At 35.7% G+C, this 18094-nt stretch overlaps 1 protein-coding gene across 4 annotated transcripts in view; it reads left to right on the forward strand.

Annotated features, from left to right (window-relative positions):
• Nucleotides 1–18094, forward strand: part of LOC139139162 (tetraspanin-18-like) — a 67331-nt gene that overhangs the window by 39415 nt on the left and 9822 nt on the right. For all 4 annotated transcript variants that reach the window (XM_070707988.1, XM_070707972.1, XM_070707993.1 and 1 more), the window contains 2 exons: nt 13445–13597; nt 17358–17555. In XM_070707988.1, coding sequence (XP_070564089.1) covers nt 13532–13597; nt 17358–17555 — 264 coding nt within the window. In that variant the 5' untranslated portion in view covers nt 13445–13531. The remainder of the gene's footprint in view (nt 1–13444; nt 13598–17357; nt 17556–18094) is intronic.

The raw sequence follows: 18094 nt of genomic DNA on the forward strand, positions 1-18094 counted from the left end.
ACCACTCAGAGGACACCGTCAGATGGAGCATGCAAGATATCAAAGACGTGCACACAATTGTGAATTGCATTGTAGAGAGATTATTTAAGGCCAAAGGTTGCATGCTGATGAATGTGTATGTACATGCTTGTATGTGTACACATATCAATACCCTTTTTATTATTAAAGTTCAGATTTTATGAAGTCAAGGCAGCAGTATTTTCAAATCAAATATTTTATGAGCCTTATAAAATATGAAAAGATATATTGTGTCCCATGTCACAAAAAATTAGCAATGTGCAGATGTCTCCATTAATCCCCTTGATGGAACGAAATGTCAGTGTTCCTTGGTTGTGTCAGAAATTGTAAAATGCCTTTTGCATTGCAAGGCAGTGCTGACATAGTCTCTCTATGAGCGTATCAGTCGATAATGGTGAATATTTGATATCAAGCCTTGGAAAATCCTGGAATTCAGGAGAGACCTTCGATTACCTTTACCAGGATATCATACATGTGGAATATGTTCAGTGAGTGTCATCAACCTTTGTGATGAAACAAAAATTTCACAATGTTGGACAACTGAGAAATGTTTAAGATGAAAAACATTCCTGATTGTCACTTTTTAATCTTGCTTTTAATCCCCAGGTGAAGGTAGTGTGTATCTTGAAAGTGAAACTTTTGCTCAAGCATTCCTAAATGTAATTGTCAACCATTGTCTTAGCAAAATTTAAGAATAAAAATCAGCCAGGGTTACCGTGCAAAGTTTTTACAAGAGAAAAAATTACCTAACATTTACTAATATTTGAAATTCAAAATGTCGGCCATCCCTGTGTTAACTCTATCAAGAAAAGTAAAATTTTAAATTTTAAATTGTCAAAACAGTAAGAAGGTGAAAATCTTTCTCACACCCAAAATGAGCTCCTACAATCAGTATACCAGAAAAATATTGAAAAAAAAATTGAGAGTGTTAAAATCTTCCCCCTGAAGGGCATTCATCTTAATTGTCATTACTGCAATTGTTGGTGTTTGTCTGCAATATGCCGGATGCAAACAGGTTCACAATCACACATTGATAACAATGAATTTTTAGGCCAAACCATGGTGGTGAAAGGGTTAAACTCTTTACGCAGTTTCACTCTGGCAAATGCATTTGACTCACAGGATGTCATATTGTTTAATGCCAGAAAAGTTGGGAATCAATCAATTGGTCTCGTGACAGTTTCAGAGATTGCTGAAATATCAGAGGTTACTCTGTGTTGCTGTAAGTGATTCCATGATGACTCAAGAGGCAAATGACACAGGGCATGTTGGATGCTGATCCGTGCTTACGGGAGATCATATCACCAGACTCTGAGTCAATTTAAGAGTAGCTCAACCCTGTCTGCCCTGTGACTTGGTTTAATCCCATTAGACTGACAATGTATGTGGGTGAACCCATTGTCAACCAAGGGTAGCAAAGGGCAGACCCTGCTGTTTTTGACACAGACACCTGACTTAAAGGTGTCATCTTCTTGTACATGTATATTTGACAATATGTATTTGTTACAGGATCGACCGACAACAGATCAAGTTCAACTTGGTGATAGTATTTGTACAGATATACACTAAGAGTCGTATAGTTTCATCGTTGTCTCTTTCAGGGATGTCCAACTTCTTGCTTGGGAAGATGCAAATACCATTGCAATGCAGTACATTCCTTCACTTTGACGTAGGCATGATAGCAGAGAATGAAATGTGCTGTTTGTGCATTCATCCTAAGTGGTGTAATTCTCACATTCAGATATCTACCAATGCCATAAAACCCTGGAAATAGGTTATTTTCTTATTGATTCCTAATATAATTACATCAAAGATCAATACTGTAAAGTACTTGTTTATATCTCATGATACAAGTTAATTTCACTGGCGTACGCCCAAGCACTAATTGCCGTCAAATGCCATACTATGAATGATAAATATGTTGTCTGATCAAAGATAACATTCCTAATCATTTGTTTCCAAAATAGATTTGATGGCTTGGATAAAATTGTATCTTTTCTCAATATATCACGTTAGACTGAATTCAAAACAAGGCAATGAACAAATACAAGTTTATTGAGATGAAATCAAATCGTAACTCTTTTTGTCACACAACTAACAAATCTGTGTGAATCAACACAAGTCTTCTATAGTTTCACTCTATGTGTGGTTGTAAACTTTTGAGAGCAAGAATTTGATTTGTGTCTAACCTTGGATGGAAAAAATAAAAGGGTGTACATTTGGTCTGATTTCTCTAACTGTTGTTATTTGAATATGATTTGAAGTGATTTATTTGCATGTGGAGGGAAATTAGGATTGTGCTCTGATAATTATGACATATGTTTTTGTATGATTTACAGTGCAAAGAAATGAAAAATAGGAAATCCCTGTCATCTTCATACAGCGTTAATAATTCACATGATATAATAAAAATCTGAGGAGTGATGTTTTGGCATCAAATTTCACAGAAGTTCTACGTTGTTAAGATTGGAGAATGTCAAACAATAACACCACTTGTGGATTTGTAGCATCCATAAAGTTTTACATCAGGAACCTCCAGTTGAATTTTCTTTCTGTTAAAGTTGCAGATAGTGTGTTACATGCAGTAAAATTACCCAGCACTGTGGCTTTTCATTCTCAGAGATTTCAAACCCCAGGTCTATCAGGGATAAATGTTCTTTAAGTAAACAAAGTATGTATGAGGCAAGTATGAGGTATAAGCATACATAATTACCCATTAAAGCTTTCTCAGTACGTTTGAATGCATTGTCATAATGCCAGATCCCTGTTTATACCTCTTAACCAAATACTACTAAAGTAAGCGGCTCCTTTGTGTTGAAAGTTTGGTCAAAAACAGCAGATTACAGATAGTTTGTCTGATTCTCATTGAAGTAAAACCTGTCTTGCCACATTGGCGATACCCTGGTGAGTCTTTGACGATATGATTTTGAAGAATATTTCTCGTATGCCTGTAAGTTTTATGCATGCACTATTCTTAGGCTGCTTGTTCATCATAGACATACTTTGTAGTGAATGTTAGCAAGATTGTGTTTTTAAAAAAATCGTCAGTTTTTAGTGTTAATGTTTGATTTTGATATGTCAAGTTTAGTAAATAATGTTATTATGACAATGTATCCATTAATTGTCCAGTCTTCTTAATATGAGATTACCATACAAAAAATAAAATTTCCGAAATTTACTTCAAAAAGATTACAAATCAGTGGGAGAATCGGAAGTTCTGGTTTTAAGATTCTGTTTTATTAGCATATGATTTAGAGCTGTGACATGCAAATATCCAAATTTTATGTGATGCTACAAACTTTGGAGGTGAGCTGGTGTGGCTCTTGACCTAATTACTATTTTACATCTGAGTTCTTCATCTGAACTGCTGCGTTAAATCATTGTTATAAATACACTCATGTCAGTTTTCAGTATTTTTAATGTGATGAGTCACTGTAGTGATATTTCTCCTCCTTCCAATAGACCAGCCCATCTTGATGTTGAAAGGGGCGTAGTCATGGAAACCTGTTAATGCGTCACATAGCCCTGTCGCCAAGCATGACCTTCTGGGCAGTGTCGATAGAACGGGAGTCTTTTTATATTACGATTACTGATGCGGTACAAGTTGATGGTTGAGTTTGATGTTGTGGCGATGTGACTGTGATAGTTTAGACTGCTGTAATGCAAGGTTAGAGATAAGCCTGTAAAAGGTAATGTCCATAAGTGCAAGACATGATTCTCACTCAGCTCAGACTAATGATGGCCTAAACCATGAGATAGGGTACATGTACGTCTTCAAGACTAGAAGGTATGTGTGATATGTTAGATAAGAGATTGCTACACTGTAGGTCATCTCTTGTCTTTGAGGAGTTTTGTCGAACGTTTATGTCTAAGATGCCTTGTAAACATCACAAATTCAAGTTCAAACAATTGAGTTATATTACCTTTGATTTGATATTTCATGAAAGTATGCTGTGTATACTGATTGGCATTGGCTACAGGACACATAGAACTTCTAGTGGGAACAAGTGGCTTTGTTTAGCATTTAAAGTCTTTTTTCAGTGTAAATCATATTACAAATTCCAAACAGTGAACTATAACCCTTGGAAAAAAGAGATTAGTGATTGTACTGATACTGATAGAATGGGATGTAAGACATTGCTCTAACATGGCCTTGATTGTTATATGAAATGTAGTAGTCATGACTAAGAGTGACAGTAATAGCTGAATCACAGGATCAACACCTGACACTAAAGGTGAAACAGGGAAGCCCAAGGTAGAAGCCCCCGGCATTTTCTCTTTGTCATATTGTGTAAAACTGTCATGTTGTAATTCAAAACAAGTCATACATGACTGTGTATAAATTAATGGCACTTAGATGTTTTGGAGTTTGTGAATCATGTTTGATGGGTTGGATGAAGATATGTAACATGTAGGCTTATTTGCAGAAATCATAAATAGAGATTAGATTCAAGAGAAATGTTAAAAATTGGTAAACATAACATGCCTTCAGAGGGAATGGAGTGAAGATACACTATGAGAATCAGGAAAAGAGAAAAACGGCAAATTTTTAGAAGCAAGTACATAGCAAATATAATGATCTTACATCCTACAAGAAACCAAATAAAAAAAAAATGCGTACATTTTACAATTTTTTCCGCGAGGCAAGTCTCCTTCCATATCTGTCAATTTTACAAGGTACATGTGTATCACAGAATCATAAATAGACTGTTTGCTTTATAGCATCATTTGCAGAGTGATTTTTTTGAAAGAGAAGGCAGTTACAACTTTGCATGCCTCTTACTTATTTACATGCTGAGTAGATCCGTGTTCAAAACGGCACGCCAGATAATAATTTGTTCATAAAAGATTACATAGAAACACACAAACGTGAATACATGGATACTGTAATAATCATACCGTAACGTATCCTCTGAGGAACAAATGCGTGTGCTATCCTAAGTAATCCAGGGTACAGAATTTGTGCAGAGTAAATATCTCTCTGTAATTGAATCCTTGGTGCAAGACGATGTAATAATAACAGTGTAGCCAGTAATTTTTTTCTGATGATTGCTGTTGGGTGCTTCCCATTTATTATTAATTATAATGATCAGTTCAGTGCATTTGAATTTTCCAGAAAATGACATTACCGTTAATATTTGTTTGAATCTTGTGTACTATACCTGTCCATCTATGACCATTCTCTCCTTCATGTTGAGTTTTTCATTGCCACTTGCTGTTAACTCGTGTAAAGTGACTGTGTTTTCAAGCAGGGGATAAAATGTATTTAACTTCAGCCATATTGGATTAATCTAATTCAAAGGTTTACACTGCCAGCCTCTTGTTTGTGTTGCACTTAGAATATTTGCGAATGCGAGTGAAGGCGTATTTTCTTACTCACGTTCTGAGCTTTACACAAACTCCACAAAGTTCAAGCTACACCTCCATGCATTGATCTTCTCTTGTGGAAATGACCCTCATTGAAAGCCATGTGGTCAACCCTTTCACCGCTATGGTTTGGCTCAAATCCATTGTTATCAGTGGTGATTATGGAGCTGTTTACAGAAAAGTAGGGTGAACAGGATAAATCTAACAGCAGTTGCCAATGGGGATATTTGTAGTCATGCTCGCTAGAAACAAGTCTCCAACTACACTGTTTATCAACCTATTTCATTTGTATTTAAGAGATTGTAAACAGTTTTCTCAGTAGTTGGAGGAACATAAGCAGATTTTGCTGGACATTATCACAATTTAGTGAAAAGGAATTATTTTAGTCATGAATCAAAATCATCAATTCCACTGAACCAAATGAAATGCTGAAGTTGTGTGTTACTGCCTGTTTCTTGATTTTATTAAGAAACAATTTCAAACATCTGATTTGCCGTCCAACTGCACAATTCTTTCTGTTTGATGTCAGCCCATACAAATGGGCAGCACAAAACAATCCAAAGTACACGTATGTAAGTTTGCAAACTTGCATCAAATTGTTATGTACTTTGCAATTTGCAGTTAAAGTTTGAATGAGTGAAAATGTGTAACAGTTTACAGTGTGTGAATGCTTGACCTTTTGCTATTTTAATTGCACATTAGGAATTATTTGCATTCTACAAGTGAAGATATCAAACTTGTAGAGTAATTGCTCAACAAAACATTAATTATGCCACATAGGCAGTGCTCATCTAGGCTCTTAGATGCCTGCCTGCAATTAGCAAGCTATACCCTACCTGTCAAAACACTGTAGGGGCATCGGCAGTGCAATTGGACAACAGCCAATCACATGCCACGTCCTGATCACATACACTTGCTGGTGCTCGTTGAGAGCCAGGCAATAATGCAGCTGGTACATTTAACAAGTCCCAATCCAAAAATAATAATTTTGTTGGTTCGTTGATTTTGTAACCCTTCAAGATTTTTCCTGTCCACCAGACTGTTCTCAATATTCCCAGGTTAAGACATAATTTGTTGAGTAGTTTTGAAGACTGCAACATCTAACAATATGTAGGGTGAACACAACTAGTTATTATCATCTGGAAAACATTTCAAAGGTATACAGTATGCTGGATTTTAGGATTGGATAAGATTTTTTGATTGATTCATTTTCACCGAAAAAATCAAACAGGTCTGTTATACATAGAACTTGCGTCAAAGCCATCAAATTGCCAACTTCAACCCCCTTGTAAGTGTGTGAAGGAGGGGGGAGGGGGTCTCGACCCCTTTGCTGAAGCATGCCAGACAAAACACTGCTTAAAAGTAAGTTAGTTTAATGCTATCTGGTGAAATAAGTGTTACAGTAACTGTAATTTATTCTGTTTGACTTAGCAATTTTGGCAGTGCTGAAAAATCATTCATATTTCAGCAAACACTACAGCATAACTAAGTTTGTGTGCCTCATGAACCTTAAATACTACATAATCATGATGACTTGTTCCCTTTAAACTGAAATGACCAGCAATTTGAACTGCAACTTGCGGGGAACATTTATTGCATCGTACCATTGACTATGCACAGTGTCACAGTACAGTTATTATAAATTCACAGAGAAGTGAATACAATTTGATCAGACAGCCCTCAAATTAAATGTAGTGTTAAGTAACAATACATCATTGCTTAATGATTTCCCAATGGACACACTAGTACAAAAACAAAGGACTCCGCATTGTGTCTCAATATATTAGATAAATAACTACGGTATCGCCCCAGTATTTTTCCTGGACGTGATATCAATCAGAGATTATTTCTAAAATTCTAAGGGCTACATATCAACAGGAATAGCTTTGCTGTAGTATAAATTAGGGTATGTCTATTCTTTTGCAATATTTTATACAAACTGAAGGCCGACACAGAGGGTGGGAATCCAACCTTTTGACTCACTTAGTGTTTGTTTTCAAGTTATTTATTGCCCGATCAGAATTTCTGTCTTAATTTACTCCAGTTGAACTAGTCAGCTAAGATGCCAGCTGTGTTGAATACAGTCCTGATATGAAGGATGCTTATTCAACGTTTAGGAGATTTTAAGAAAATTAATTGTTGATTGTATATTTAAGATGAGTTGTCATAGTCTAGAAATGAGTATACCTGTACAATATGATGTTTGCATGATGTGTATGGCAGAAATGTTATAAGGAATCTGTTGTGAGGTATGTACATGGCCATGCAACCTTTAACCCGGTGAAAGCGATGTATTCGTTGCTTCGCTTCGATAAAGTTTGTATGTGTGATAGTGAGCATGCGTGCGTGAGTGCTTCACGAACTCTACAACGTGTGGAGCGGTCTCAGTCAGAAAAATGTAACAACTTAGCTGGCTATTGAACCACTCTTTTTTGGGAGTGGAGATTTAGCCGAGCGGTTCTCTCTGTGACCTCTCCGCTAGGCGACTGATGCCGTATGTTGTGGGTTCGAACCCGATTGAAAACTAGGCGTATTTCCCTGGCGGACAGTATTACTTCCTCATCAGCCAACTCGGTGAAAAGTGGTATTGAGCTAAAACCATGCATAATTTTACCCATTTAGCTTAGTCTGTTCCAATGGCTTTAGTGTATAAAAATCATATTTACAGTATCTGTAATTTCAGGGGCCTTCAAATGTTCAATATTTTGCTAAAATGCATCAAATTGGACATACTGTACTTCACTAGATTTAACGAACTTGACGTGATGGTGAAATATGAACTTGGCAGGAAAAGAGTTAAGTCAATATGGCCAACTCTCAATCCCTTATTGCTCTGTTAACCATGTTGAGGGGTCGAGTCTGTACCAAATAATAAATCCTCTGCGTATTTGAACATACCAGTACTCTGCAGTTTTCAATCCTTGTAAAAGTGATTTGGACATTGCCACTTATACTGCTTCCTTTTCCATTCAGTTGGTATGTGTAGTGTGTGTGAGGCAGAAGTCTGGACATAACATACCATGGATACCAAGCAATTCATCATGTCACAAAACAGAGTGGCAGGACAATGACATGTCATGTACAATGGAATTATAGAAAAATTTTGAAAAGCAATGTTTGAAAAAAAATCTGTGTCATGACGTCTTTTCAAGAAACATAAACCATTTGAGGAAATCTTGAATGCTATATATTGGGTGCGGTGGCCTTTTTAACACAATGAATGTAATTTGCTGGGTTATGACATGCTGACCCTGGGTTTGAAATGATACAAATGAGTAACTTCACACCTGTGATGGCTTGGATGAGCTGATGTTCATTTAAGCCATGCAGAGGGTCATTCAACAGAGCTTAATTTGCATCAGTGCATGGGTTCAGTGTCTGTTGATTATGTGTAGAAAATGCATGGTTTCACATATCAAGAGTGTTGAAAACAGCCTACCAAAAAAAAAAATGTCACACCCTATAATACATGTAGGTCATTTCTATGACCAAACTTTTAAAGGATATGCGTTACATAGCTGATGTGACATGTATGTCTTATTTGAATTATGTGTGTATGTGTGAATTTTATTGTGTCAATATTGCACAAAGTAATACGAATCCAGGGTTGATTATAGATGTAGAAAAGTCATTAACTCCTACATATTTATCACCCATAAATATTGAGACAACTCCCTTGTTATTTATACAGGCCATTTCATAAATGCTTTTCTGAAGATCAGAGAGATTGCTTACCCAGAGAAATATTGCAGGTGAAATGTGCTGCAACATGTTTATGTGTTTTGAAACAAAGTTTTTGCCTCTGTTTTGTGGACGTACTGTGAAGGAATAAAATTCATTGCTTGTACCCAGGATCAAGGAGATGGTGGATGTGTGCAAAAATGACATGTTCCAGTAAGGTGAAATTTTTCCAGATGTGAAATGAATAGTCATTATAAGCTGAAGGTTAGCAACAACATTAAAACTATTCTTGGTTTTGCTATGTACTTGTAGGCGTCTACTCATTCAAACGCTGATAATTTATCTAGGTATTGTATGTTTTTGTCATTGTTGTAACAAAAGACAGAAATAGTCTAGAGTAAAAAAAAAACTCTGAAAGAATTTTAGGAATCTAGCTGTCACAGTGTTGTTTTGTCTCGTTGATGAAATATTTGCGTGACGTTGATGTGAACAAACTTCTATTAGAGACTGGAAGATTGGAATCAGGAGCTAGCACATACTACATTGTGTGTCCACTTGACCTTTCCAATGTATGTCATGTAAGATGTATTTCTTTTATTTGATTCTCCGCCCATCGTAAATTGCTTAAGTTATAATTTTGTGAGGTCTCACATCATTCATAAAAGTGTGCTCACCACAATGTTAATATTTTCCTTTTTATCAGTTAATTGAACGATCATGAAGTTTTGGTATTAAAGACGTATCATGACATGATCTTTGAAACTAGGCAATCCTTCTCAAATTTTAATTTTGTGCGTGTTGAGTGTGAGTGTGCCAATAAATCTGAAGCCTGAATAGGTATAGTGAACTGAACCAGATCATGTACCAGTGGTTGGTCCCGGCAAAACAACACAACATACGTGCATGCAGCTACATGGACATAAATGTAATCCCTATTAGTCAACGATGGCATCAGTGGTTGCCAATTGTATATATTTTTATCTCAGCGTGGGCGATTTTTCCCATTTGAATGCACGGAGGATATAAAATATGTAAATTTTATGCTAATGAGCTCCTGGGGTATCAGAATCAAGTCAAGGTCACAGTGGTTTGCTTTGCGTGATTAGCGATCTATTGACGACATTCTTTGGTAAGATGGCAACAGAGCAATGGCCTGGATTTCAAAAGCACTTTGAATTTGAATATAGGATAATTTCAATTGTTGAGCTTTAATAGACAAACATGTAGCATTGATGAGGCATTATTGGAAGTGTGCTCACTTGACCAAATGTTACATTTGAGAAAGGACTGTTGTAGTTTCCCTGCATGTATCTAGTGAACTCACAATGGTGTTAACCCTTTGAAAGCTGTAATTTTTCCCCTCCAAAATTTTAGTGCAACATTTTACCAATTTTTCTGTAATTTTTTTGATAATATTCTACCAAATGGACCTCATTTTTTATTGGCGACAGTTTTTGATCAAAATTTTGTAAAATCTGAACAAAAATTCATTGGTTATATTTTATCAAGGCGACAGAAATTGACTTTGGCGCTCATACACAGATCAATAATGGACATCTCTGTGAACGAGGGAAGGTATATGGCTGTATTTTGCTAATCTCAATCAGAATTAATATATCGGTTTTGTAGCATTACTAATTCATGTGCCAGTTGAACCAAACATCAAACTTCATCACATATAAATTTAGAGATATGCTATTAAAGGTTGTTGCTACAAATGTGCAAGAATGTTTCACTGAAAATGACTGACAGTTAAATCACTCGTCATAGAATTTGTTCAGTTCAAGTAGACATTATGCTGTGCTATACCCATGAGAAGTCTGTGTACAGTGTACAGTAGTTTCTTGGCACATATGCACACTAAAATCCCGGGACTAAAATGACCTAGGCACTTCAGGACAGTACAAGCAGGAGCTCAATAATACTCTCTACAACATGATGAACATACACTTTCTTTTCAATTTACCTTCTGTCTTAACGCAGAGATAGTTTCACTGCATTTATGAGTCTGTAGGGATTAAATTCTTTAGTTGATAAGGAGGTTCCATTGAAATGTTTTGAAAGATGGATGTGTCATGCTTGAATAGGTTCAATTAGTAAATTACTCCACCAGTAAAATTTCTTCGGTGAAAAGTGAAGTGAATAAGTGAATTGTGACTAACAATAAAGGGAATAGTTACTAAGCTATTTGTGTGGGTGTCTGTGTGTGTGTTGTTTGTATATATATATATATATATATATATATATATATATATATATATATATATATATATATATATATATATATATATATATTATATAAATGATGAACACCTAGGAGATTTTGATGATGTTATTTCTTTGCTGTATATTAATTGTTGTAAACTAATCCTGCTGATGTCATATCTTCATCATTCATATGACACAATCATAGAGAACACATAATGATCTATTGCTTGCACTTGCATGACGTACACGTTACTTTACATCATTTGCTGTTTTTATTTCCATCCGAGTGAATTTAAACTGTTTAACTACTATATATATATATATATATATATATATATATATATATATATATATATATATATATATATATATATATATATATATATACCGTAAATTGCTCTGCTATACAGGTATTGAGCACTATTTTTCACAGTGAAGATTTCTGAACTTTATATATATATATATATAGAGAGAGAGAGAGAGAGAGAGAGAGAGAGACTGACTCACACAGACACAGACACACACAGAGTTAACATAAACCTTTTAACAAGTATGTGTTTTACGGTTTGCTACAGAAACCACTTGTTTCATTTTGGAAGTGACTGGTGTATGTTAATGTTAGAGTTGTTCTAACAAGGTATTGTTTTGATGATGTATCAGTTCCAAAGGTATATCTTTTCACAACTCTGTAACATTAGTTGGGTGTATGGTTACAGTTTTTCAGACTTGTGGCATTTTGTAGGTAAATCAAAGGACATAAGTAGACATATTGCAGGGTTAAATTGTCAAAGGGAACTAAAGCTGTGTACCAAGCTATTATAATATAGGAGTTATGAAAATACCTATACAGTATGTCCTAGGTGCACATGTTGTACTATGCAAATTTATCCAGTAGCTCAGTAAGCTGTTCTGGTAATATTGAAGATAAAAATATTCCAAAAATATTCTGAAATGATTCCCAACAGCAGAATATTCTCATGACAAATTTAACATCTGTATTTTGGTGGTGAAAGTACGGTAATACAAAGAGAAAGTTGAACTGGTGTGTATTTGGTAAGAGTCGTATCCAGTTACCATATGTTATAGCTAAGCAAAGTCTTGTGATCTTGCCCTGAAGGTGTGAAATGAATATGCTCTCAAGTGTATACATCCTTTTGTATAAGTATTATATGGCGTGCTCCGTACGTCATGTCAATCCGTCCCTTCAACTCTCTGCTGAGCACAAAAGACAAGTTTCCAGTTGGCCGTGATTTAACAAACAGCACTTACTAAGTACGTCTGGAAAGCAGGCCGTGACCGAAGGACACAGGACATATCCTTTGAAGCTGGCAAATTGTCAACATTGTCCTTATAAACTCACAGCTTGAAGTGCTATGAGGGCACTTTATCGCTTGAGACAAAATGTTCTTTCCTGCTGCGTATTCTTTGACAATTTTAATGTTACTGTAACATAGCGGGTGTCTTCAGACATTTTCCCAACATTGGTGGTATGCAAATCATTATATGCTGCGTTTCTGCTAGGTAGATGTATAACTATTTTCCTAGGCTTATTTTCCATGGAAACTACTTTTTTGAATTTTGCTTCAAAAGTGAAAAAAGACCAATGTAAGAGTCGATGGTATATCATGTTTCAACACCAGTCTATAAATACTGAATACAACTTTAGACCCATTGTAAGTTTAATGAGAAATCCATGGCAGTCGGCTATCACATATGTTGTATCATTTAATTTGTCAAATGCATTTCTCCTGTGTTTCAAAACATACTCAGACTAATTAAGCTTCGTACCCACTGTTTCTTAATGTGCCATCACTACAAGGAAGATTGGTTTTATTTCCTTGTTTTACCAGCTTTCTTTCCAGCTGACTGTATTGTGGTTTTGTGGAGAATGGCAATTGTATGGCCTTGATTGCCAGCTCTGAAAGAAGCAATTTCACTAGTTTGTTTGCATAACATTGGCGTAAAGTGGTGTGTATTGTGTTTCCTGTGTCATCCGGATCTCTCTCCATTCAAAGTGTTACTCACAGAGGGAGGGGAATCCGGAACTTTCCCGTATTTCCTTGTTTAGTTCCAAGCCTGTCATAGTTCCTTGAAGTGAGAGTCAGCCAAGAGTGACTGATCGTCAACATCACACGTATACCTTATCAACCTCTTGTCCTTTTTGTTACAGTTCTTGCAGACTGAAGAGACCAATTTTCACTGACGTGACAACCGCGAACAGCTATCTTTGTGCTATCCCAAGACATTAGCAGTAGTCATGGCAACCACGACGTGTGGGACGTGCTCCAAGATCCTCCTCTTCTTCTTCAATTTTATTTTCTGGGTAAGTAAAAAAAAAAGTGTGTTTTTCATTGTCAAAAATTTTTGCACGTTACTTTGTAGTTAAAAATTGTTAACACCAGGCTTTGTTTTATGATGTATTTTCTTTGACCTTGTACAAGATTAAGAGGAAAAATTATCATAATTTGCCAGTAAGAACAGACTAATAATTATCGGTGCCATTTGTGAAACATATATCTGTCAAGGTCTATTGGCTTCCCTACATTAAAATCTTTTGCAGGATCATGTAGGCTTATAGCCAGAATGCCCTGTTCTAATAATCTTGGTACAGTACGACTGGCTTTCAACAACATGAGCTCAAACACAGTTTATACATTCACGGTCAGTGCCCCCAGTTTGAAGTGAGTGAGCAAGTATTCAGAGACCCTTATCTACTCTAAACACATCACTGAAAAACAACCGGTATTCACCGAAACAAAATTTGTCCTGAACACTCAAAACGGACATGCCTGGCATGTCAACTTACATGTAGTCTGGCATTTGAGATTAAATTAAAATAGTATTTGAAAACACTTTTGAGAAAGCATAGCAGTACAACTCAATTGATGTGCTGTGACTAAAACATGTTGAAGGGCTTTTGAAAAGCATTTGTTTACAACAGTGCTGCTACAGTTACATAGATAGGTCAGTTGAACTAAATGTAATCAGAGAGCTGAATATATGGCAACACCCATCAGTATTGCTTTAACATGTTGACACACAAATTGGATACAGAATCTGTGAGCAGATCTCATTGGGAGGTCTTACAACGAGACGTAGCAAAATTTTTTGTCAAATTCGTGAAGAAAATAGCCTGAAAGTTATCGGCCTTGAGTCATATCCATTCAGAAAGTGTAAAAATTCTAGAGCATCGCCCACGATGAGAAATGCCCTGGAGCATGTTTGGTTTGTCACCAGTGCTGTTTTCTAGCTTCTGTAACCCTGTTACCACAATGGTTTGACCCAAACCCATTGTTATCAATGATGACTGTGGATCTTGTATACCAGGAAGTGGGGGTGAAAAGGCCACGTAAACATGCCAGTCCATGAATGGAAGCATTGCAGAGTCTATTACATAAGCTACAGGAAAAAACTGAAGGGTACCATTATATACATGTCACTCATTCATAAGGGTATATGGAACAGCCAATATTTTGTTTAAAAAATTTTGCTTTTGAATGAAAGCAAACCCTTTGAATCAAATGCTTGGTATAAACAATAAAGCAAATTGCCAGCGTTTCACAAGAATTTTGGACTGTCTATGAGAATTTTGGACGCTATATATATGAGAATTTTGGTCCCTGTCCAATGAGAATTTTTGACTGTTCCTATATGCGAATTTTAGACTCTCCATATATGAGAGTTTTTAACTCATCCATATCTGAGAATTTTTGACTGTCCACATATGAGAATTTTTGACTGTCTATATATATGTGGGAATTTTGGACTGTCCATATATTAGAATTTGTGACTGTCCACTAACCACACACAATGTTAAATTTAGAAAATGCAACGAAAACCAAATACAGGGAATAGAAACTCTACCGGTATATTGTGTAAAGGAAGTGTTAATGCATCATAATTTCATGAATATCCATCACTAGGGTTTCCGTGCCAGTATCTACCCTTTCTTAGCTAATATGCACTCTGCCACAAGGATGACATCATAGTCATGCATTCTGGTCCATTGAACATCTCGGTATTCTTGTGTGACATAGGAAAGTGTAAATAAACGTGTAAAATCCATGGCATTGGTGAACAATGGATTTAATGTATTCAGTTTTGCCCATTAAATATTCCAGGATCACAACCAGGGCAATAATTTCTATTTGCTGAAGTTATTCAGTACCACAAAATAAATAATATTATTTCGAGAAAAGTGTTCCCAGGGTGAATTTCAAAACATGGATTCTGCACTCTTTAAATCATATGTAATGCATCAAGCATTTCATAATAAGATAATAAAAAAGCTATAAAAGATATGTGTATATATATATAATATATATATATATATATATATATATATATATATATATATATATATATATATATATATATATACACACACACACCACACAAACTCAAATTTTGTAGCTATCAAGGGTTATTTGCAAAGCAGATCAGATATGTCTGTTTTACCTTGACAAACATCACCACTTTCTGTGTCAAGGATTTTGTTATTTACACCGACAGGTCGATGACCCGCAATACTTGTCAGCCATGTTGAAATTCAGAACTGAGAATTCAAGAGTGTCGTATATTTTATAGCATAGTTATGTTTAATGTATCTCTCTATCATGTCATTAAACTTCACTTTGCTCTCCGTGACATGTTCACCTTGACTTTATTTAAGATGTCTTGTAGCTAGCTAGGCTGTACATTCAGTAAAAGAGTGGTTGGATTTTCAGCTGATATCTTTCAAATCTCCCAACCTGATATACACAAGATTAAGCCTTTACTTTCTAAGAGGGTTATATACCAGACTAGTGTTTATTGATGCATATTTTTAGAGCAGTTTACGCTTGATAAATTTGGTTATGCTCTGAATGTACCATAGCTTTAACAAGACATTCTGTGTTCTAGATTCTGTGTTCTTACCTCAACTTTGCCATTCAAATCTTCAAACCCATTAGAAGATTGATATAGCTATGTAATTTTACATGTAGAAGATTAATGCAAGATGATTAATGAAATCTACTTCATGATAAATGTTCCTTCCATTTAAATATATTTCTCAGGATAACATCAGCTACAGCTACAGCGCCCTCTACGGTATGAAATGAAAATCTGTTGATAAAGCAGGGATCCCTCTTTTTGACCAAGATTTATATTTTTTGAATGTCTAATTTATGCTAAATTACATTTCTAAAACTCATTCAAATTCAAAAGAATTAAGTGTAATTTTGACATTTCAAAAATAAGTACCAATATTTAGAACATTGATCAGATTGGATAACACCTCAAACAAATATTGATCAAGTGAAGGGTAATTATAACTGAAAGTTTATAAAAAATACAGCATACTTTCTAAACTCACGTAGGTAATCTTGAACTTATTGTAAATGCACAACTCCCATTAGAAAAGGGATTGGGTTGTGTTCGTGTAGCAATTTGATGCAACTGTCCCATGTACCAAAAACGATTAGCAACTGTAAGTTTGACACTAGAAAATCATACTTTTTTGTCAGCGCATCCAGTTTTTTCACAGTCTGCTCATCAAATCATGGTATACAACTAAAATTAGAGTTTGACGAGGAGATCTGCCTAAAGATGAACCAAACGGACAATGCCAAACTTCACAATACTTCAGTTAAAAATGTCTTTAGCTTTGTTCATTCTATATTGCTGGATAGCCGGCACCACAGTCCCTCCAACAAGGGACTGCGCTAGCATGAATGTGTTGAATACTGAAATATGTACAATTTGTTGATTCTGATCCTAACGCCCCAATGTTTCCAGTTAAACCATAACCAGATTCATGTCAACCTAATCTGCAATTACAACTGACTGCAGAAAAAGCCAGAAACTTGGACACCAAAAAAGATTTGTAAATTTATGGCAGTCAAAAATTTACTAGACTAATATAAATATGAATATTTTTGATTTTAATTCTTCTGTTAGCCCATTACAGTAAATCATGGCAAAATGTCAGTTCAGTTTTTGCGAGTAGATTTCATATATTGCCCGCGAATTGCTAAAATTTCTAATTCAGGCAAAACACTTATATTCAGTACCATATTTTATGTTCTTCTCTTTATCTTCAGTTATCAGGGTTAGTTGTACTAATTATTGGCGTCTGGGTGACAGTGGACCGTGTCAGCCTCCCCTTCCTCCAGATAATGGATTCACCCATTTTCAAAACGGCTGGTTTTGTCATGATTGGCGTGGGAGGTTTCGTCACTCTTCTCGGGTTCTTTGGCTGTGCTGGAGCATGGTGTGAGAATAAGTGTATGCTGTGGACGGTAAGGCTAAAGATATTATGTATAATACTCTACAAATTTCTGAATTTCTCATACCAGTTTTACTTTATTCAAAACCTACCCATAAGGGATGGACCATTTGATATCCTTGGAGGGGGGGTCTGGGAGATTGATGAGGTAGTATTATTTTGTTTACCTGATCCATTGTACATTATCTTTCTTATACTCTCCCGCTTTTTTTCAAGCCTTCTCTGGCTGATTTTTTTTTCATGGACATATGTGGGGAATTTTTTTGAAAATCTTCCAGACCCCCCAGGATATCAGATGGTCTTCCCCTAAGTTCAATGGGTGTCAGGAAAAACACTGTGTACTGAATATCTAGGTGTGCAGTATGCTAGCTCATGAGAATCAAGTATATTTGATAAAGATATGCAAAATCATTTTAATACATTGTTCATCATTCTAATTTGTAAGAGAAGTTTGTTTGCCTCACAACTATGTTTCAAAATTGCTGACTTAAAAAATTGACAAAAATCATTTTCATGAGACAGCAGTTGCCTCTGCAAGACTTGTTCAGAACA

This window comes from Ptychodera flava, chromosome 1, assembly GCF_041260155.1.
Source record: "Ptychodera flava strain L36383 chromosome 1, AS_Pfla_20210202, whole genome shotgun sequence".
Lineage (NCBI taxonomy): Eukaryota > Metazoa > Hemichordata > Enteropneusta > Ptychoderidae > Ptychodera > Ptychodera flava.